The sequence below is a fragment of the Rhineura floridana genome, chromosome 3, assembly GCF_030035675.1.
Source record: "Rhineura floridana isolate rRhiFlo1 chromosome 3, rRhiFlo1.hap2, whole genome shotgun sequence".
Lineage (NCBI taxonomy): Eukaryota > Metazoa > Chordata > Lepidosauria > Squamata > Rhineuridae > Rhineura > Rhineura floridana.
The window spans coordinates 32,336,032-32,358,986 of record NC_084482.1 but is presented as its reverse complement, the minus strand read 5'-3'; the positions used below and the strand labels follow the sequence as shown (position 1 = coordinate 32,358,986).

General features: G+C 41.3%; 1 protein-coding gene across 1 annotated transcript in view; it reads right to left on the bottom strand.

Annotated features, from left to right (window-relative positions):
* Positions 1-5,993: 5,993 nt before the first annotated feature.
* The window catches only part of LARP4 (La ribonucleoprotein 4), a 64,837-nt gene continuing 47,875 nt past the window's right edge, over positions 5,994-22,955 (bottom strand). Inside the window, 5 exon segments of the mRNA XM_061615248.1 lie at positions 5,994-7,641; positions 7,644-7,757; positions 7,760-7,988; positions 8,259-8,427; positions 11,347-11,465. Of these exon segments, the coding sequence (XP_061471232.1) occupies positions 7,583-7,641; positions 7,644-7,757; positions 7,760-7,988; positions 8,259-8,427; positions 11,347-11,465 (690 nt within the window). The 3' untranslated portion in view covers positions 5,994-7,582.

Here is a 22,955-nt window from a genome sequence, read left to right as displayed (position 1 = left end):
AAAAATAAAAATTGGAAGGGCAGGGGCCCTTGGCAGGCAACTGGGGTGTTGGCCCATGGACATCACACTGAGGACCCTAGGATTAGTGTATAGAAAACTCAGCAGAACTTTAATGTCACTGATAGGGTTAAAACTTGTGACATCTTTGCATACCAATATACTGACAAAATCAGTCACAAACTGCAGTTACTCCAACTGCTCATTCCAAATATACCTTATTTATTCAGGGACAAGCAATCTTCAGCCTTCCAGATATTGTTGACTCCAATTCCCATTAGCCTCAGTCAGCATGGCCAATGATCTGAGGCAATGTGTAGTCCATTTATATCTAGAGGGCACAGGTTCCCCATGGCTGGTTTACATAATAAGGCTGAAATCAATGCTCTTTGTTAATAAATCCTCATCTATAAAATCTCTTGTAAGATCAGCCTCCTCTCTTCCTGTTTTTAGATAGCTGCTGAAGATTTTTTTATGCAAGCATTTGGGTAAATTTATCACTTACTACATTTACATCACTCCTTTCCTCCAAGGAGCTCAAGGTAGCGTACGTGATTCTCCCCCCTCTCCATTTAATCCTCACAACAACCCTGTTAGGTTAGGCTAAGAGACTGTGACTGGCCCAAGGTCAGCCAGCAAGCTTCATGGCTGAATTGGGATTTGAAGCCTGGTCTCCCAGGTCTTAGTCTGACTCTAACCACCACACCATGCTGACTTTCTACCTTTTTTTGCCATAAATGTCTACCCTTTTATGTCATTACACTGGTGTTTTTAAGGATTGTATGGATTTGTTTTTTTTGTATGTTTCTGTATTTTTAAATTTCTACATAGTTTTATGTATGCCGTGTATTTTTAAATCTATGTAATCTGCCTCAGGACCTGCATGCTGGGTGAGAGGCGAGTAACAAAAATAAATTATTAAAATATATTGTCAGACATTAAGGAGGGATTTCTCCCAAACCTTTGTCATAAGGTCGATGGTGGAAGCCTCCAAAGAAATAATTGTGTTAAGCTGTTTCAAGTAGAAAAGTCTCACAACTTTTAAAAAAACTCGTAATTTATATGCTGTGCTATTATGCATGAAGTATAGTAAGGCTAGTTGGTTACATTCATTGTATAATTTCTGTTCATTAACCATTCCAATTTGTTCAGGTATGCCTATTTCTTACAGCAATAACCTAAGAAAGCTGGCAAACTGGTGTCAATCTCCATGCTGAAAGTAGAAAAGAAATATGTATCCAGCAAACAATATATAAGAAATATATATCCAACAAAACTGATTTAGCAGGGGTTTATCATTGCTCTCCTTACATTATTTAGCAGTACTTTCACAAACCTTTCAGTGGCAGCTCCACAAAAAAATGTCAAATAATGGGAGTTTGCTCTTCCACAAACCAACAGGTAACTATTTGCAAAAGTGTACCTCTGACAAGCACCTCATGTATTTCTGGGAATATTCATAGCATCTGTGACTCCCCCCCCCCGATTTTATAGGCACACGTGGACTGCAATTAAAAGCTGGGATAAGGCTTTTTTTCTTGCCATTTTTGTACTGAAAGCCATGCCCACACTAACCTGTTTTTGCCCCTACTAGGGAAGAGGTAATTTTCAGCAGAAAAATGACCCTATGGCAAAGCATAGCAACTGATGGGGTAGCACCCAACCAGGCTTTACTCAGAGTAGTCCCATTAAATTAATGGACCTAAGTTTGTTGTGTCCATTCATTTCAATGGGTCTATTCAAAGGAAGCCTAATATTATATACAATCCAGGCTTTGGTCCATATATGCATGCATCAGTTGAAATGTACCCCCCCCCAAAAAAAGTCAGTGATCCTGCAACTAGTATTCTAGGCTCTATAAACACTTGGAACTCTTCAGCCGTAACCTATTTATTTCCTCAAAGCGTTGAGAAATTTAAACAGCAGTCAGTGTGGAAAAAAGAGGAGCAAAGATCTTTTCATTTCTAATAAGCTGTTCTAGGAGACACCCAACAGTAAGCTGTTAAAACCAGATATGCCAGAATAAACGTCTTTACCATCTTCTGCTCTTACAACAAAATATGTAGGATAGAAGGGATTTCAGTCTGTAGTGTCTTTGAGGTCCTACTTTGTCACTTTATGTTCTAATTGTCAATACCAATTTTGAGTTTTGCAGATCTCATTTAGTTTATGCAGCATCACCTGTTTTTGAGACTTCAGATGGAGGCCTTGTCCCTCCATATATTGCTCCCAGTAATCATCAGGCAGCTACTCTGCTTTGCTTACAAACTTGTACCATCCCCCAGACAGGATGAAGGAGCCCATCTTCCAAACTAGACAAACTGTGGGCACACTTCGGTTGTTTGTAACCACCCTTTCCTGCTGCCTAGTCTAGCCATCCCTTACTTGTATTTTTTCCTTTAGCCATGATCTCAGTAGTAAAACTATTATGTAAAAAAGATACACCCACACCCTGTGCATGCTAAACTCTAGGAAGCTGTCCTAGATTGATTGTCTCATCTGGTTGGCCAGGACCCACTACTAGGCCATGACATCGTCTAAAGTGGGTCACAACAGAAGCACGACTATACAAAAGCACAGTAAAAAATTAAGAAATAGGTTCCCAAATGTGTGTTTGGGCCCAGGACTGAAAAGGCTGAAGACTAACCTAGATGACAACACACATAATAGCTTGGTAGCAAGACCAGCTCCATTGTAAAAAAAACAGAATAGAAACAAAAGGAAATACCATCAGTGAATATGCACGTCAGTCTCCATATTATTGGGTCAGGCTGTCCACATTAACTAACAGATACTTGGTTTTACATTTACAGGTTAAAAATTAGAACAAACATAAGATAGGACATTAAACACAGTTGTTTTATTCTTCATCTATAGTAGGGGTGGCTAACCTACGAGATGTTTTTGAACTACAGTCCCATCATCTCTAACCACTGGCCATATTATGCTGGCTGGGGCTGATGTGAGTTATAGTCCAACATCTGGAGAACCACAGGCAGACTCCCAATGTGGCTAATTAGCCATATGGATGAAAACTAACATCCAAAGGACCTTGCCTGCCTCAACTGCAGTTAGAATCAGCACATTTAGGACTGTTTCAACAATATGTTTCAGGCACATCGTTCCTGCCCATCTCCCCCACCCCCACTTTTGATCGATTCGTGGTTTTAAACAGATCTTCCTCTTCCATATATTTGGTACAGCAAGTCATTTAATATCTGGACAAAGGTTGTGTGTCTTTTTAAGGTGGCTTTTATTATTTCCTTCTAATGGTTATTTCAGTTTCCCATAGCACCTTGGCAATGTCAAAAACAAATACAAATACATGTATAATTTTAACAATTAAGCATGAACCTACTTTACACAATTTGTTTTAGACAGCTTTGATAACAGGAATAAACCAACTGACAAAACAGAGAAGCCAGATAGTTACTATGTATATGTGTTTTTTAAACTGAAGCCCTATCACTTTGATAAGTGAGACTATAAATATCAAACTTTTCTGGGATGTAGCTAAGTAGTTTGACTTAAGAACCGAAACCATTTGTCCACTAACCACTTACATCTGACATATGTTTGAGGGGGAATTTTAATCATGACCATCTTAAAAAACCCTCCAACTATCAAATATAAAATTGTTTAAGCTGTTACGGGTTAGTCTGAAGTCTGATTCACTTCCATTTCAAATCCTCCTAAGACTACATTAATACACTCATATGATGTCTTCCAGAGTACAGGGTTGAAGACCCAACTAACTTTCATCCAAAGAACAATATTTCTTTAAAATGAAATGTACCATCCTAGAGGAAGCCCACACTAAGAATATCTATTCGCTCTCACACACACACACAATATCACACACACAAACAAGAGCATGATAGACCATTAAAGATTAATGATAACAATCTTATGTTTCAGAAGGAAATATCAAAAGTTAAAGAAAAAACCTATTGCATATTTGTTGTAATCAACAAGTTACAAAAAAGTCTAAGCTCCCCCCACCCCGAAGTGCATTTCTGTTGCATTTTGTCTGTATACAATGATGCATTTTACAAATTTAAAATATGTACACGTGTAGCGATTTCTCATGTGAATATTCACTTGGGCAACAGTAAAAAGAGTGAACATATTCAGACATTAGCTGATACTGATGAAATAGTAAGGCCATAGCTATTTAAACTACAATAAATCATTGCTTAAGTCACTTGCTACTGATCTGCCCCAGTTTCATCTCAGTTTTCTTTTTGTCAATATGGTGGTTTTGTTTAACCTACAGCTAAAAGTGCATCACTCTCTGCCAAGCTAACTCTAAAAAAGCAAGCAAGCAAGCAGCAATATTAGGTTCCATGCCAACAAAGTATCTTCCCCTTTTTCCCTTCCAGAACATAAGTAAAATGTGACCCAGAGTTATTCATCAATACAAAGAACATAAAAGGAGAGGAAACTCAGATTTCCTGCTAATAAACACTCATAAAGTCACCAACAAATGAGGGTTGAGGAAACTGAAAGCTACTTGCCATCATCTTGGATTTTTTTTAAACTAAAGCTTTCAAGGATAGGACTCAAGAGGCATGTGAGTCCATTGCTGACCTGTTAAGGAGGAAGGTAATGTTGTGTAGAGTGACAGTTTTGACACTGTTTTATGGATGAAATGCAAACATCAGCTTCATCTCCACTGATCCAGTATTTGCAATGAAAATGCTCGTTTTGGTTAATTTTATCAATTCAGGCTATGCTGGCATAATTACATTCATCCAGTGCTGTTTCTAGTAGACAAAGGACAATGATTCACATGTTATTCAATACTTTAACTTTCCATCAGCCCTAAGAATATTATGCCCATTAACACTTTAATGCAAAACTATGCAGAAAACAAGCACTACCACATTGCTCATTCTTACTATAAAAAAGCAAAATTGCCCTGACAGTTAATCTAGTTCCAAAGAGGATATTATTTCTTGTTTCCAGAGTAAAATGGGAAGACTGATTAATGGAAACCCAAGAATGAGAACGAACAAGAGCAATATTGAGCCCAGATATGTTTCTAATCATGCAATAACTGCAGGAAAAGTTAACAGTGCACGTTGTTCTCTCTCTTTTTAACCATTGTATTTACTTCATTATTCCCTCTAAACCAAGTTTATAGCAGACAGGGTGGGTGGGTGGGATGCCATGTTAATTGAGCTGATAGCTACCATACTTCAGTTATGTTAAGCCCTCAAGGCTAGTAATTTTACATTGGAAAAAGCTGTTTTTACACACTGACACGTACATTGCACAAGAGCCGTAACCCACATGGGGGGGCAGGGGAGACCATACACGCACACACATTCAGGATGTGTACCACATCCCTTCTGAAAGTCGTTTTTTGCCTCACAAGAAAAATATTGTGAGCTATACTTGTTTTAACATCCAATAAAGCAAAGAGTTACATTTTAAGTTGAACTGCCTTCGAACAAGGATTCCATCCAAATGTAGACGCATACACAGGGTTAGATTTCACATACATTGCCAATTAACTTTTTTTCTCTAGCCTCTTTCCTAAGAACTACATTCTTTCTGAACAGCAACCACATGTCATGTTTTCAGAACTACTGTCAGCTCTTATAAATTCACATACATCTTGTGTACAGCTACCCTAAGTATAACTGTAGCAGTTCAACATTTTTTCTATTCCAAGTGCAGTAATTAGATTTATGACATTTTAAAAAAAGATGTTAAGTAGTCTTTCATACATTTTGCAGAGTTCTTAACACTTTAAATATTTTCACCTTTCGTGGGTTATATCCATAGAAAAATAGCATTATGAGTAAACCAAAGTAGGTTTTCTGTGTGTTTACAGACGTGATCAATGATTTGTGTAATTTATGCCAAACCCAGCACAGGTAGTTTAAAATGAGTAATCATTAATAACATGCGTAGAAAAAGAATATCAACTGCGTAAGTACATATACACTTCTCAATCAAATCAAAAAAGTGATTGCCAAGCTGAATAATAAGTTAGAGAAATGACAAATCTAACTTTATATATATATATATATATATACTTATAAAAATAGATATGAGTGTTCTCGAAGTCATTGATAGAGAATGCCTACTGAGTCAAAATTGCCAAGGGTTATCTGGCTAAGAAAATCAGAAGACGAACATTTTCACAGTTAATTATCTGCCACTGACATTTTAAAGTCATCACTAGCATACATGAATTAAGATGTGGTGGTATCTCGCAACTGAGTTTTCCAGTGTTCACAACTAACAACTTTAGATTTGTTATACTTGCTATTAACTAAAGAAAGAGGTACAGTTTGTTGCTGCAAGGTACATTTCCCTAACACTTGAATACAGAACCTTGAACCCTAGCATGTAAATTTTGGCAGATTAACATGTTGTAGTTTTCTTACTCCTTTTCTTACTACAGTTACCGGTTTATACACCAATCTGCTTATTACACAATGTTGTTAATCTAATTAACATAAAGCTATGTAAAAGTCCTCTCCAAGTTTTCCCAACCTAACTTAAAAGTTTCCATGGCTATCAGCTCTAATAACCGAGGAAACCTAGTTACTAAACTTGCTGTTCAAGAGTCTTCTCTCTAAGCAAAACCTGATCTCCAATACAGTATAAAGTGCCTTTTGAGTAGAAAGAGCTTTTTCAGTGCATCAATGTAAGCCACTCTATAGAGGCCTGTCAACGTATTACATCAAAGCCAAACCTCAAACTTACTTGCCTCATTTCTACACAATTCAGCATACTGAAGAGCTGAAAGTCCAGCTTCATTAAATGTGATATCAACAGAATGTTTACTGTGCACTTTTCCTGTATTAGTCCTGCATCAGTACTGGAACAACCACTCCAGATAGATGGGCATAATTCTGTAATAAAGATTTAGAGAAAATACTAAAGCAATAGGGAAGACTAACACAATCCCTAATTAGAGGGAAAGCAAGTACAAATTAAAACTTTGCTCACTATTCTTGTTTACTAATCTTGCTGTTTGTATAATCCAAACTAAAATCATATCTTTTTAAAAGCTGACCAAAATTAGTAAGGTCAAAGACTATATTTCCAAAACACAAAATACTACAGTAGTACATTCAGTTATCATCAGTGACTAAATCATGACATAACAAGTATGTGGCTACGCTCATTCATACTGACCAAGCACGTCAGTTTTGGGGCTGATTTGTAATGCAAGGCCATTAATGGCATACACATCATCCTACAAGCCATACATTAAATAGATTTTAAAAAGTAATTTGTAAGTTTTACAGAAATGCTTTTTTCAAAAAAAATATTATTTTGCCCCCTCTTTCTCCATGTGAGGAATATGCTAAAGTGTGTATTTGTTCCTCATATTCAACAAACTAATTCATAACCCAAGACTCTAGTTCGGGCAGGAAATCTGCTGCAAATTAAAAACAAAAAAGTTACAAAAATTATAATCTTTATCATATTTATATTGATTCAATTCCTCCAGCATTTTATATATCACTTTGAGATGAATATTGGGACCCCTTCAAGCACTCACACACCACAAACTCTGTGCTCTTGAATTCAGTGTCCACTTTTCCCATATTTAAATTTCTCACAGCTGGCCAGTTTCTCCTCTACTGCTCTTTAGTCCATGGTTATGATTAAATAAAGTTTCATCAATTTTCCTTTGGTGATCGCGGTGGCACATACTGTTCCTTGCCAACACGCCGAGGCGCTCCCTGAGGAGAAGACCTGCGCCCACATTGGCGCCTCTGTTCCCTGATTTTTCCGGCAGCTCCTTTAGGAGGCCCATTGCCCCTGAAGACAACAAAGTCCTTCACCCGCCCTTCAGGTTTTTCATGTGCCTTCTCGCCAGATCTTTCAAGGGTGCCATTTTCTTCTGTTTTGGCAGGAGAAGTTACATTGGTACGCAGCTCCCTAAGTGGCTGAGCAGGAACTGGAGCTATCTCCTTTGGGGGTTTCTGGCAGACTTCAGCATAACTGAGCTTCCGGGGTTCCTTTGGGTGCCAAAGACAAAGATTTTAGTTTATCAGAATAGAAGATAAAAGGACAGTATGCAGGTGAGCTTTCAAAGTAAAAAGCAAGTAGTTTCTTTTTAGTCAGTGCACAAGTTTGCTCTTTTCACTCTGCCCCCACCATCCAAGCACACAATTTTTTATTGCAAATATATGGGTGAAACTCCCACATTCCCCAAGGTCTGTTACTATATAGTCTCAAAGATCATTTATTAAAATCATCCAAAACCCACTGAAAGTTCATACCCTTACCTGAACTGTCACAGTAGGCATTGTATTTGTATTGGTTGTAGATGAAGTGGTGTTTGTCCTAGGTGATTTTACAGTACTAAGGGGACACACGGATGAAGGTGGTGAAGTCTGGCTTGCAACCTCTTTCTGTATATGGACCTCTTCCAACTTCTTATCTGGCTCAGTGGCACTAGTAAATATAACAAGAGTTTTATATTACATCTTACAAAGGAACTAGCTGAAGTTCTTAAAAATGACTTCTTGCACCCAAGCAATAATTTTCCAAGTATGAGAACATATTTAAGGGAGCCACAGATTTATGTTGAATGCATCACACACACAGTTCCAGCTCACTCTCACATAATTAATCATAATCTCATCAGCGTTGCACCTTTTGTGTTGTTAAGTGCTATTTAAATAAGCAGCACATTTTTGCATTCATATGCATAAAAAATACATAATGGCCCAGTTTGTATGTAGCACTAAACCAAACAACAGCTGAACGTGAATGAGAAAACAAAGCAAAGACTGTGGCTGCAGTGCCCCTTTCCGGTCCTGCTTTGTTACCCAGGACTAAGCCATGGTTTGGCTTAGTATTACATCATACGTGGGCTTGTGGTTTGTCTCGCTCCAGACCATGAGCTGTAACTAAAGTTTGTTTTTGGCTTATCACTTGTTTGTCTTAGGGAGAAACGTCTGAACTTGGGCTCATGGTATAATGCTAAGCCAAACCATGGCTCTTGCTATTAAGATGGTTCCCTAAGCGGATTATCTGGATCCATTTCAATCGGGCTTCAGGCCTGGACATGGGACTGAAACAGCCCTGGTCGCCTTGGTAGATGATATGAGGAGGGCATGGGATAGGGGCGAATGCACCTTCCTTGTCCTCCTGGATCTCTCAGCGGCTTTCGATACCATTGACCACGTTATCCTCTTGGACCGCCTGGAGAGGTTAGGTATGGGGGGCACTGTATTGCAGTGGTTCCATTCCTTCCTCTCTGGTAGGTTCCAAAGAGTGGCATTGGAGGATGAGGTTTCGGATCCTTGGCCTCTCACTTGTGGGGTGCGACAGGGTTCCATCCTCTCCCCGATGCTGTTTAACATCTATATAAAGCCGCTGGGGGCAATCATCAGGAGATTTGGGCTGCAATGTCATCAGTATGCGGATGACACGCAGCTCTATCTCTCATTTAAATCTTCACCGAGGTTGGCTGTAGAAACCCTATCCAAGTGCCTGGAGTCGGTGAGTGGCTGGATGGGAAGGAATAAACTGAAGCTGAACCCTGACAAAACCGAGGTACTGTTTGTGGGAGACAAGGGAAGGCTGGGGGATGTGGACCTGGTGCTCAACGGGGTACGACTGCCCCTGAAAGACCAGGTCCGCAGCCTGGGGGTCATTCTTGACTCCCAGCTGACCATGGAAGCTCAAGTCTCGGCTGTGAGCCGGGCGGCGCTGTATCAACTCCATCTGATACGGAGGCTGCGCCCCTACCTTCCCAACCATCTGCTCCCATCGGTAGTACATGCGCTGGTCACCTCTCGCCTAGATTACTGTAATGCGCTCTACGTGCGGTTACCCTTGAAAACGGTCCGGAAGCTGCAACTGGTACAGAATGCGGCGGCTCGTCTGATTAAAGGCAGCCGCCGGCAAGATCACATCACTCCAGTGCTGAAGGAGTTGCACTGGCTACCGGTTGCTTACTGGGCCCAATTCAAGGTGTTGGTTTTGACCTTTAAAACCCTATACGGTTTTAGCCCAGTCTATCTGAAGGAGCACCTCCAGCATCGTCAGGGATGCCACTCAACAAGATCAGCCTCAGAAGACCTTCTCTCGATTCCACTGGTTAAAACAGCTAGACTGGTGAGGACTAGAGAGAGGGCTTTTTCAATAGTGGCCCCCACCATGTGGAACTCTCTCCCAAATGATCTCCGCCATGCCCCTTCTATGATGAGCTTCCACCGGGCCTTAAAGACCTGGCTCTTCAGGCAGGCTTTTGGGGTGGGTTAGGTTTTTATTGTTATGGTTTTAAATGTTAACGTTTTAATGTATTGTTTTTATCTTGTACGTCGCCCAGAGTGGCTGGACATCCAGCCAGATGGGCGACTAATAAATTTATTATTATTATTATTATTATTATTATTATTATTATTATTATTATTATTATTATTAAGCATCAGCAACCTTGTGTGTTCCTAGGTCCATCTCATCATAAGCCTTCACTATGCTCTTATTTAGGGGCATGGTTTGTGATTAATATTGAAAAGTATTTTAGACTTTGTGCCCTTCTACTCTCCTCAGTAGGCCGAGCAAAGGGGGGAAGGTGTCACAGCCTCGCAAGGCCTCACCAGAAACTCTGGCTGCTTCAACAGAGGCCTCAAACACAGTGTTAATTTGCTCCATCCCATTTCTACTGATACTGCTGTAAGCCAAACTATGGCTTAGCCCTGGGTGCTACAGTAGGACTGGGGGAGAACTGCTACAGCCACAGTCTTTGCTGCAGGGACCCGCATGCTTGCTCAGTCATGCAAAGGTACTGTTGGGCTTAGTGTTATGTGTGAACTGAGTCCATGTGCAACCCTGTTAATCTGCTTGTTCTTAATGCTCTTGAGAACTGTTGCCTTTTTAAAAGGATGTTCTGGGGACCCAGATTATTGCACCACAGTAGCTTTTACCCAAAACAAGAGTACCAGTCTGTTACCAGAAATCCGAGCACACAGACAGCACCACGGAACTACTTCGTACGAAGTGCAGAAACCAATTATCAATTAAGAGACACAACGCAGAGCATTTTTAGTAGCTGCACTCACTGCAACTTTCTGCCCAAGCTATTATTGATAGTAGATGACCCTCCAGAGCATATCTGGGGAAGGTGCAGGGGGAGGAACTCTGTTGCATTAGTGGAAATCTTTGCACTGGTTTCCACTATCGCAACATGTTAGTTGACTATCGCTTATTGTAATTTGTTTTTTTCTTGGTTTTCCTTTTTATTGACTGCATGTCACTTGGAGTGGGCCACTAGCAGAAAAGACCACTAACACTTTAACAAAAAGAAATATATTTCCCCTTCCCTTGCAATGCAGCTAGATAATTCCAGGCTTCTCTTCATACCTTAATCCAGGAACATCAATCCCACAGGGAGAACTGGCACTCATGACAGGCTGAACAGTATTTTGGCCCCGTTCTTCCTGAGTAGATGCTAGACAACTGACTGGCAACTCTTTGTTTTCCTAGAGGGAGCAAACAAAGGGAGTGAAGTTTGCAACAATTCTAACAACAGCTCATATAAGTCACTACTATAGACAAAAGGGGTAACCAGACATTTTAAAGCAGGAATGTCATTCAATTGAACCTGTATTGTATCCATTAAAAGGATTGATTACAAGGCAGAGCACACGAGAAGTGTCTAAAAACAGGTGCACCTTTATACCGAACACTGTACAGGGTAAATACACACACCAACAACCAAAGCAGAGGTGAAACCAGCCTTGTATTTAAAGCACTAGTCTAATAGCCGTAGTTATCAGAAATTGCATGCAGGTGAGTGAGTGAATTCCCCCTTTAGGATGCACACCTTAACATGGTGAGGGGGGTTGAGAGTGTTGAAGAAGCTGAGAGTAATGCCGTCAGGAGTCTACACCAAGAGGCTAGACTCCTAGCAGGGTCACCCAAGGCAGAATGGTCAAACCTGAGACACCAGACTAAGATGCATCCAAACTCAGAGGAAGGCAATGGTAAACCACCTCTGAATACCTCTTACCATGAAAACCCTATGAACAGAGTATCCAAAATGCAACACGAGATAGTGCTGGAAGATGAGACCCCTAGGTCAGAAGGCACTCACCAAGCTACTGGGGAAGAACAAAGGACAAGTACGAGTAGCGCTGTGACTAATGATGCAGCTGAATCAAAGCTGAAAGGAAGCCCAGAGGCTGATGCGCACAGATGTGAAAGGAGAGTCCGGAGTTGTACGATGCACACAATAGGAAAATGGAATGTGAGAAGCATGAACCAGGGAAAGTCAGAAATTGTCAAGCAAGAAATGGAACACATCAACATTACAATATTTATTTATTTATTAAATTTATTAGTCGCCCATCTGGCTGGCTGTCCAGCCACTTTGGGCGACGTACAAAATAAAAACATACAATACTTGGCGTGAGTGAATTAAAATGGACAGGAATGGGACATTTTCAATTAGGCAACTACAAAATATTTTATGCAGGATGTGAGAAATCAAGAAGAAACGGGGTTGCTTTAATAGTGAGAAGTGATGTAGCAAAAGCAATTAGGAGCTACAACACAAGGTCTGAGCGAGTGATATCAATGAGATTAAATGGGAAACCTATTAACATAACCATCATCCAAGTTTATGCTCCAACGGCAAACGCAGAAGAAGAAGAATTGGAGAGATTTTACGCAGAAGTACAGGAAGAAATTGATCACACACCAAAACAAGATGTGCTGATAATCATGGGGGATTGGAATGCAAAAGTAGGGAACAGAGAAGAACTAGGAATTGTGGGGAAATTGGGCTTAGGAGACAGAAATGAAGTAGGAGAAAGACTTATTGAATTCTGTGAAGCGAATAATTTGTTTCTTGCAAACACATTTTTCGAGCAACCGAAAAGAAAACTGTACACGTGGACATCACCAGATGGTCAATATAGGAATCAAATTGATTATATAGGTAGCAGAAGATGGAGAAGTTCCATACTTTCTGCAAAAACAAGACCAGGAGCAGACTGCGGTACAGATCATGAACTGGTCGTATTGAAAATCAGAATAAAGCTAAAGACTAACAAAGCAACAAAGCAATCATAATGGCAAAATACAATTTAAATAACATCCCAGAAGAATATAAAGATCAAATAAGGAACAGATTTGAGGCTTTTAACTTAGTTGACAGAGAGCCAGAAGAACTATGGAGTGAAGTCAGAGACATTATCAGGGAAGAATGCAAAAAGACAATACCTCTAGTTAAAAAGAGAGAAAGACCTCAATGGATGAATGAAAAACTCTTAAAATGGTTAAAGAGAGAATGAAAGCAAAAGCAAGAGGCGATAGAAACACGGTCAGAACCCTAAATGCAACAATACAGCGACTAGTACGTAAGGACAAAGAGAACTATTACAATAGGGTTTTTTAGTTCCATTTTTATTGTATTTATTGTATTTTATTGTAAAGCCATCACAAACCAAAAAGGTGTATATATACAATAACAAAGTGCAGACACGTGGTGGCAGTAGCGGTGGGATACGAACAACAGAGAATCCAGATCCAAACAAAGGAGACTACGTCACAGGTGTTGGCTGTAGCAGTGAGATACGAATACTAGACAATCCCTAATAGTTGTGTGGCAAACAGAAATAACAAAACAAGATTACTTGTGAGAGTGACTGGCAAAGAGTGTGTGGCAAAGAGTGAGTGAACTCAAACACCATGGCTGAATACATAAAAATGAAAAGAGAGGAGCTGGTGGAGAAGTGCATAACATTCAATTTACCTCATGAGGGTAAAGGGGTAGATGAATTGAGGGTAGCACTTATAGGATTTGCAACTGCCCAGCAAAAACAACCTGTCAGGGAAGAGACCCCAGAAGGATATTTAAGCAATCCCGCTTATATAGAGTACTTGAGAGAGAAGTTAAGATGGGAGGCTGAGGAAAAAGACAAGCAGAGGGAGTTGGAAGCTGAGAGATTGAGGGTGGAAACTGAGAGAATGAGGATGGAGGCTGAGGAAAAAGACAAACAGCGGGTCTTTGAGGCTGAGGAAAAAGACAAACAGAGGGAGTTGGAAACTGAGAAGTTGAGAATGGGGTTTGAGGAGAGGGAGAAGCAACGAGCAGTGGATGCCGAATTACAAGTAGAAAAGTTAAAATTTGAAAGAGAGAAGTTTCATTCTGATGAAACAAGAAAGGACAGAGATGGAGCAAAAATAAAAATTACTCCAAAGGACTTTGCTGTCTATGAGCCTGGTCAAGATCCTCAAATTTACCTCAGCACCTTTGAAAAAGCAGCTCAGTTGTGGGGGCTACCTGAAGATAAATACATGCAGTATTTATCAAACCTGATTAAAGGGGGATTGGCTGAGGTATACCAATATTTCCCCTCAGATAGGCCCGTCACCTATGCTGAATTCAAAGAAGCAGTGTTTAAAAGATTCAGACTGGGGCCTGATTATTTTAGAAAGCTTTTCAGAAACTGCCAGATACAGACAGGGAGGTCTTTCGTGGAGCTGGGGGCAAAACTGATGGACATATTTGGGAAATGGCTGACAAGTGCAAAAGCTCAGTCTGTGGAGGAGGTGAAAAACCTCATGATATTGGATCAATTATACCATCAGTTACCACCAGAAATAAGGCTCCTGGTCAAAGACCGTTCCCCTACATCGGTGCAGGAGGCCGCAGAGATGGCGGATCACTTCGCCTCCAACAGAACTGGCTGGGTGGGGAAAACATCAAGAGATTTTAAACCCAGACCATATAACGCTGGCAGAAGGGATGTGGTACCACAGAGAGTGAGTCCTCCAGTAAAATCTGAAGGGCACAGGACACCCCGGAGTGGATCTGTGTACCCTAAAAGTGAGGAGAAATTATGCTACAAATGTGGTAGACCGGGGCACCTACGTTTTCAATGTGAGGTTGCCAACCCCATTAGTAATCCTGCTCAGACAAGGGCAGTGAAAACAGAGCCCAAGGCTTTAGAAACAGCGAAAAAGGTTCAGTTCTGCCAGATAAACTGGACAGAAGTAACAGACTTTGATTCAAGTCTGAGAGAGGAAGTGAGTGTACAAGGGGCAAATTATTGATACTGATGCCGCTCAGACATTACTGAGGCCAGATTTAATAAAATCTGAGGTAATATTACCTCAGGAAACTGTGACTATCCAAGGAGTGAGGGGTCAACCAGAAAGTTTGCCTGTGGCCCTGGTGGAAATGACTTGGAGAGGCCGAGAGGGCCGATATAAAGTAGGCATTAATGCCCAGCAACAAGAACCAGTAATACTGGGAAGAGATGTAATGGGCGCCCAAGGAAAGATCTATGTAGTGACCAGACACCAAATTGGCAGAGAAAAAGAAGCCATATTAAGGGGGGCTGAAACAAACAGGGTGGAATCTGTTAACCAGCCTCAGGTCACCATAGCAACCACTAGCAGGCCTGCTGAAGGAGACAAACTGTATCAAGTGGTCTCTGATAATGATGAGGCAGATCAATTCAGGGAAGAGCTGCAAAAAGATATAAGTTTGAAGCAGATAAAGGAACAAGCTCTGACCCAACAGATTCCTTTCACTGACAAACTGAGGAATCAAGTTGTGTGTGAGAATGGGATTTTATATCGACTGTGGATGCCTGCTGAGAGAAAGGATGAATGTGAACCAGTGAAGCAATTGATAGTACCTAGCAAATACAGAACCAGATTGCTAGAGGTAGCCCACGATGTCCCATGTGCAGGACATCTGGGAATAAAAAAGACCAAGAGGAGATTGGCTGCACACTATTATTGGCCAAACATCTCCAAAGATGTAAAACAACATTGTCTATCTTGTGGAATATGCCAAAAGGTGGGAAAAAGTGGAGTAAAGACCAAGGCACCCTTAAAGCCCCTTCCTATAATTGGACAACCCTTTTATAGAGTGGGGATAGATTTGGTGGGCCCTTTTTCCAAACCCACAAGGCATGGCAAGAAATATCTATTGGTGGTGGTGGATTTTGCCACCAGGTACCCAGACGCAGAAGCACTAAGATCCGTGGAAGCCCCTGTAGTGGCAGAGGCTTTATTAAAAATCTTTATGAGGCTGGGTTTCCCTCATGAAGTGCTGACGGATCAAGGCAGTGTATTCATGGGAGAAGTGATACAATGTATGTGGAAATGTTGTGGTCTAAAACATCTAAAGACCACTACTTACCATCCCGCCACTAATGGGTTAACAGAGAGATTCAATGGCGTTTTGAAGGGCATGATCAGAAGCTATGTTCAAGATCACCCACAAGACTGGGATGAACGGTTGGGATGCTTCTTGTTTGCATACAGAGAAGTCTCTCAGGAGTCAACAGGCTTCTCACCCTTTGAACTCATGTTCACTAGAAAAGTGAGGGGAGCTTTGGAACTATTAAAAAATTCATGGGAAGGAACCCTGGGAGAGTACAAAACATCTGTAGTAGATTTTGTATTGGAATTCCGCAATAAATTAACATCAATGATGGCGATGGTGTAAAAGAATTTGAGTCAAGCACAGGAGAAGCAACGTTACTGGTATGACAGAACAGCCAGGGAACGTGTGTATGATGTGGGAGATATGGTTATGGCGTTCATACCCAGGACAAATTACAGGCTAACTGGGAAGGACCATATACCATCAGAGAAAGGCTTGACACAGTGACGTATGTAATTACCACAGACCAATTAAACAAAAACAAAGTGGTTCATGTAAATATGTTGAAGCCTTACCATACCAGGGATGCACAGGTGTTGCAAGTTACCTTATTCCCTGAGGGAAGTGGGCCTGAACTTCCAGATTTGGTACAGGAAAGCAAAGACAAAGGAGGGGTAGATCAAGTGGAATGGTCAGAGGAGGTGAAGGAGGAAGTAAAAGAAGAGATTCTGAGAGTTTTGAAAACCTATAGGAATCTCTTTAGCAACAAACCTGGCCAAACCAGTATAGTTATACATTCCATTGATACTGGAGATCATGCCCCAATCAGATCTGTTCCGTACCGTGTGAATGGGAAAGTTTTGAATGAGATCAAAAAGGAGGTGGAAGATATGCTGGAATTAGGAGTGATCAGGGAATCCATCAGTCCCTGGGCCTCAAGTATTGTCCTGGTTCCGAAAAAAGATGGAACGACAAGATTTTGCATTGATTATCGGCTAATCAATAAAATTACTGTCCCAGATGCGTATCCTATGCCTAGGGTAGACGCAATGTTAGAGTTATTGGGGGCAGCAACCATTATCTCTACACTAGATCTCTGTAAAGGATTTTGGCAAATGGAACTAGACGAACAATCCAGAGCCAAAACTGCCTTCAGTACACCAGATGGGTTATATGAGTTTGTGACCTTACCCATGGGACTAAGGAACTCACCAAGTTCATTTCAGAGGCTAATCAATACTGTGTTGCGAGGCATGTCAGATTTTGCAGTGGCCTATATTGATGACGTGGCCATTTTTAGCAAGTCGGTGCCTGAGCATGTCCAACACCTGACAACAGTATTGGAGGCCTTAAGAAAAGCAGGCCTCACAATAAAAGCTAAGAAATGCCAGTTTGGACTAAAAGAAGTAATTTATTTAAGACATAAGGTGGGGAGTGGGAAAATCACCCCCTTATGGAGCAAGGTGGAGGCAATACAAGCGTGGCCGATCCCCTTAACCAAAAAACAAGTAAGGGCATTTCTGGGTGTGGCTGGGTTTTATAGGAAGTTTGTGAGAAATTTTGGGGAAATAGCAACCCCCTTGCATGAATTAACAAAGAAGAAGTGTTCTGAGCGTGTGGTATGGACGGATGAATGTCAGAAGGCTTTTGATCTACTGAAGCAAGCCTTGTGCCAAGGACCCATATTAATAGCACCAGACTATGAGAAACCATTCATCGTGGCTACAGATGCATCAGACCTGGCACTGGGAGTCGTCTTGCTGGAGGAGAGAGAAGGCACCAGACATCCTGTGGCGTACCTGAGTCGCAAGCTGACGCCAAGGGAGAAAAACTATTCGTCGGTCCAGAAGGAGTGCCTAGCGGTCGTGTGGGGACTGAACAAGTTGCGCCCATACGTGTGGGGATGAAGATTCACAGTGACTACGGATCATCGGACCTTGTTATGGTTGCAGACTATGAAAAACCATAACACTATGCTGCAGAGGTGGTCCTGGGCCCTACAGGACTATCAAGTGGACTTCCAGTTCATAAAAGGCAAGGACAATGTACTGGCCGATGGACTTTCCAGGCAAGTGGCTGGGACTGCAGTGACGTGACCAGAGGGAGGAACAAAGAAAGACATTTTCCCCATAGAGACTTTTATTTGTTAACGTGACGTATAAATCCTGGAACAGGAATAATACTCTGCCGTTGTTTTAAGGGGGGGGAAATGTGATGTTCCTATATTAATGTATATATGGTAAGTGTTGGTTGTTTAGAAGATACATGGTAAGTGGAGTGAAAGAGGGGGAGTGAATGGGCAGTAGAATGCGAGATGATTGGCTGAGTGTTTAAAATGGCTGAATGTATAAAGGGAAGAGTGAGAGTGGAATCTGGGGGGGAGAAGAGAAAGAGTGGATTGCTTGGTGGGGTTTGAGAGAGTTGTTTGCCAGGAGAGAGTGGAGAAGGAGGGAGGTGGAGTTCGGATTAGTATTGAGTAAAACCATATGCTTATGTGCCTTAAGAAGAAATCTTGTTAGCTTTGTTATCTTTAATAAATACTTAATTTGGTTTACCAAAGGCCTGATCCTTGGCTGGGGTTTCACAGACCAGAAGGGAGGGTAAGGTAATGACCAAGGCTGAAGGGGAACTGTAACAAATGGTGGCAGCGGTGAAGAGAATAACAATACCAGTATTCAGAGTCTCTGGGAATACTAGTATTGGGACGTTACTGGTGGTTGCCTAGCAGGGGGATCTGTTGAGATCTGTGCTAGAGCGGGGAGAGAAACCATAAGGGAGAGCGGTCCGGACTGGTGGAGTCCCTGGTGGTGCCTAATGACAGGCGGTAGCCACGCGCAGGTAGGAACCTGACAGGGAGAGCCAGGGAAGGGCGTCACACGTCTGATATAAGTGGCAATATAATAAGTAGTGAGAAATATCCTCTACCTCTCCCCCACCACAGATGCAGAACCATAGATTTCTTGGGACACGCCTATATCTTCCATCCAAAATGGCTGAGGGCATAGTTTGGAAATGTAGTTCTGTAAATGCAATTCTCAGGGAGGTGAAAGTGAGTATTTGTAAATATTGGGCTCTTTCATAGTTTGATTTCAACAAGTAGTACCAGTGGGAAAAAATTGATGATTTGATTAGGCCTAAATCCTGATTGTTATCCATCCTATATATCCAATCTCTCAGTTTATTTTTGAGTCCAGGGATGATAAAAAAAAGTCCAGAGGGAGATTTTTAGATCTCAGCAACTCTTGGCATGACTTGGCCCATCCACCCTTCCTCCATTGCTCTCTCGGGCATAGCTTTGGAAGACGGTCTTCCGTCATGTCCAGGACCCTCTTATAATACAGAAGGGCTGCCTTCTGCGCCCTAGCTTTAACCAATACCATGCCTGTCTCTATCCTAAGAAACGGGGCTGAGGTCCCTGGGGGTACAGCCAGTAAGTGTCTCAGCAATTTATTTTGGCAGACTTCCAGCTCCTTCAAGTTGTTCTACCTTATCCCCCAAATCTCAATACCATATTGGATTTGGGGAGCCACTTTCCCAAGGAACACTTTCAGTGCAGGATTTACCAACCTGCCTCCCCTAGAGTAAAAAAATTTGAGAATAGCTCAAATTGTTCTCTGTGCTGTTATTTTAGCATTCTGTAAATGAATATTCCAAGAGTTTTTCTCATCAAAATATATTCCAAGATACTTAAAGGAGGAAACCTGTTCTATCTTGTTACCACCTAAAACCCAGTTATTCTTGGGGCGACATCTGCCAAAAACCATAACTTTAGATTTCACATAATTAATTACAAGCTGTTCTATTTCACAGTAATAATAAAGTTTTCCCAGACTTCTCTTCAGCCCAATTTTATTCATAGATAACAGTACCAAGTCATCTGCATATACTAGTATAGCAATTCTACGGTTACCTGTTGATGGAGGGAAATGCTCTGGGCAGTTTAACTCAGTTACCATGTCATTAATATAAATATTAAACAAAAGAGGTGCTAACAGACAGCCTTGTTTAACTCCTCTGATGGTACTGACTTCCTCTGTCAGTCTTCCATCTGTACTATATCCTCGTACATGTGTTTGTGTAAAATTCCCAGATCAGAAACAACAATATCTTATCAATGTTGGTCCCTGCGAGCTTATCCCACAATCAGTTCTTGTTGATTGAGTCAAAGGCTATTGTATAGAAATAGGACAACAAAAAGGGAAGAACAAGAGCCTTATTCCAAAAGATTAGAGAAATGAAAAGGAAATTTAAACCATGAGTAGAGATGCTGAATAATCAACAGGGGAACACAGACTGACCGAGATGAAATAAAAGGAAGATGGAAGCAATACACTGAAGAACTCTATAAAAGAGATGCAAGGATGACAGATTCATTCACGGAGGAACCATATGATGAAGAACCAGAAATTTTAGAATGTGAGGTAAAAGCTGCTCTTAAAATACTTGGACGAAACAAATCACCAGGAACAGATGGCATACCAAGAGAGTTGCTACAAGCTACTGACACTTAATCTGTCTAAATTTTGACAAAAATTTGTCAAGAAATATGGAAAACTATTAAACGGCCCACAGACTGGAAGCATTCGATTTATATCCCAATTCCAAAGAAAGGGGATCCCAGGGAATGCAGTAATTATCGAACTATTGCTTTAATATCCCATGCAAGTAAAGTAATGCTCAAGATTCTACAACAAAGGCTGTTACCATATATGGAGCGAGAAATGCCAGACGTCCAAGCTGGATTTAGACAGGGAAGAGGCGCCAGAAATCATATAACAAACATATGTTGGATAATGGAACGGACCAAGGAATTTCAGAAGAAAATCACCCTGTGCTTTATAGATTACAGCAAAGCCTTTGATTGTGTAGATCATGGAAAACAATGGAATGCTTTAAAAGAAATGGGGGTGCCACAGCATCTGACTGTCCTGATGCGCAACCTGCACTCTGGACAAGAGGCTATTATAAGGACAGAATATGGAGAAACCAATCGGTTCTGCATCGGAAAGGGTGTGAGACAAGGGTGTATTTTATCACCCTATTTGTTTAATCTATATGCAGAACATATCATACGGAAAGCAGGATTGGACCGAGAGGAAGGTGTGAAAATTGGAGGAAGAAATATCAATAATTTAAGATATGCAGACGATACCATACTACCAGCAGAAACCAGTAATGATTTGAAACGGATGCTGATGAAAGTTAAAGAGAAAAACACAAAAGCAGGAGGACTACAGCTGAACGTCAAAAAGACTAAAGTAATGACAACAGAAGATTTATGTAACTTTAAAGTTGACAATGAGGACATTGAACTTGTCAAGGATTATCAATACTTTGGGCACAGTCATTAACCAAATGGAGACAATAGTCAAGAAATCAGAAGAAGGCTAGGACTGGGGAGGGCAGCTATGAGAGAAATAGGATTCAGTTTAAAGCCCTGTTAATGAATTTCTCCATGCTGTGGCCAAACACATTCTTCTCAGTCCTTGTGAGATGCAACCCATCACTTGCCAGCAGTCCATCTTCTAGGAAGCATAGCCCGTGGTCCCAGAATCCAAATCTCTCACATCTGCACCACCTTCGTAGCCATTCATTCACACAGAGTATTTTTCTTTCCCTTTCTACTCCTCTTCTAAACACTAGAAGAATGGATGAAAAAACTATCTGGGCCCCAAAGTCCTTGAGTTTGCTTCCCAGAGCTTTAAAGTCTGATGTGATTTCTTCACAGCTCCATTTGGCTGTATCATTTGTTCCCACATGGATGAGGAGAAAGGGATACCTGTCGGTGGGCTTGATGAGTGATGGCAACCTTTCCGTCACATCTCTAATCTGTCCTCCTGGTAGACAGCATACCTGGCGAGTCCATGGATCTTCTCTACATACTTGGGTTTTGATCCCATGCAGTAGGGAGTCTCCCACTACTAGTACTCTTCTCATCTTGTTGTGGGGCGTGGTTTCATTGGCCCTGCTCGACTGAGCTTCAGCCCCTTGCTCCTTGTCGCACGGGGTCTCCTGTAATTCTTCCACCACAGGCTGTCCTCCAGTCTCCTCCTCGAGTGGTTGAAAGCGGTTCCATAGTTCCACTGGTGAAGGGTGTCTTCTAGCTCTTCTGCTCCTAACTGTTACCCTTTCCCACAGAGTTTCCTCCATTTCATTGTTCCTTTCCAAAGCAGTCTCCTCTTCTGCTACCACATGCCCTTGCTCTTCCACCTCCACGTCTCTTTGCTGTTGTTCCAGCATTCTGTCTAAGAACTCTTCGTCTTCTCTTATAGTTCTCAGTGTGGCCACCCGCCATTCCAGGCCTCTCACCTTTTCTTCCAACAGTGCCACAAGCTTGCACTTGTTGCACGTGTACGACATGTTGTTCTCAGGCAAGAAAACAAACATAGCATACACCTTGCAGGTCACAACCACTGGAGAATCCTTCCCGTTCACACTCTCTTCTACCTTTTGTTTCTTTCTAACTGCTTGTTTTGGAGTGACCTGTGCTTTGTCCTGTCCTACTTCAGGGTAAACTTGAGAGTCCCACTTGAAGACACATAGCAACAAACAACAAGTGAGTGAATTGGCAGAGCAGCAACAGAGCACTCAGTGCCTTCTGTGCTTCCACCATAGAAAACTAAACATGTTTGTTTATTTATTGCATTTATAAACCGCCTCATAGCTGAAGCTCTCTGGGCAGTTTACAACAATTAAAAACATTAAAAACAAGTAGACAAATTTAAACCATACCAAATTAAAACCCATAAAAACCAATAGGCAAGTTAAAACACATACTATTCAAATGCTGTTAAAAATGCCTGGGAGAAAAGGAAAGTCTTGACCTGGCACCGAAAAGTTAACA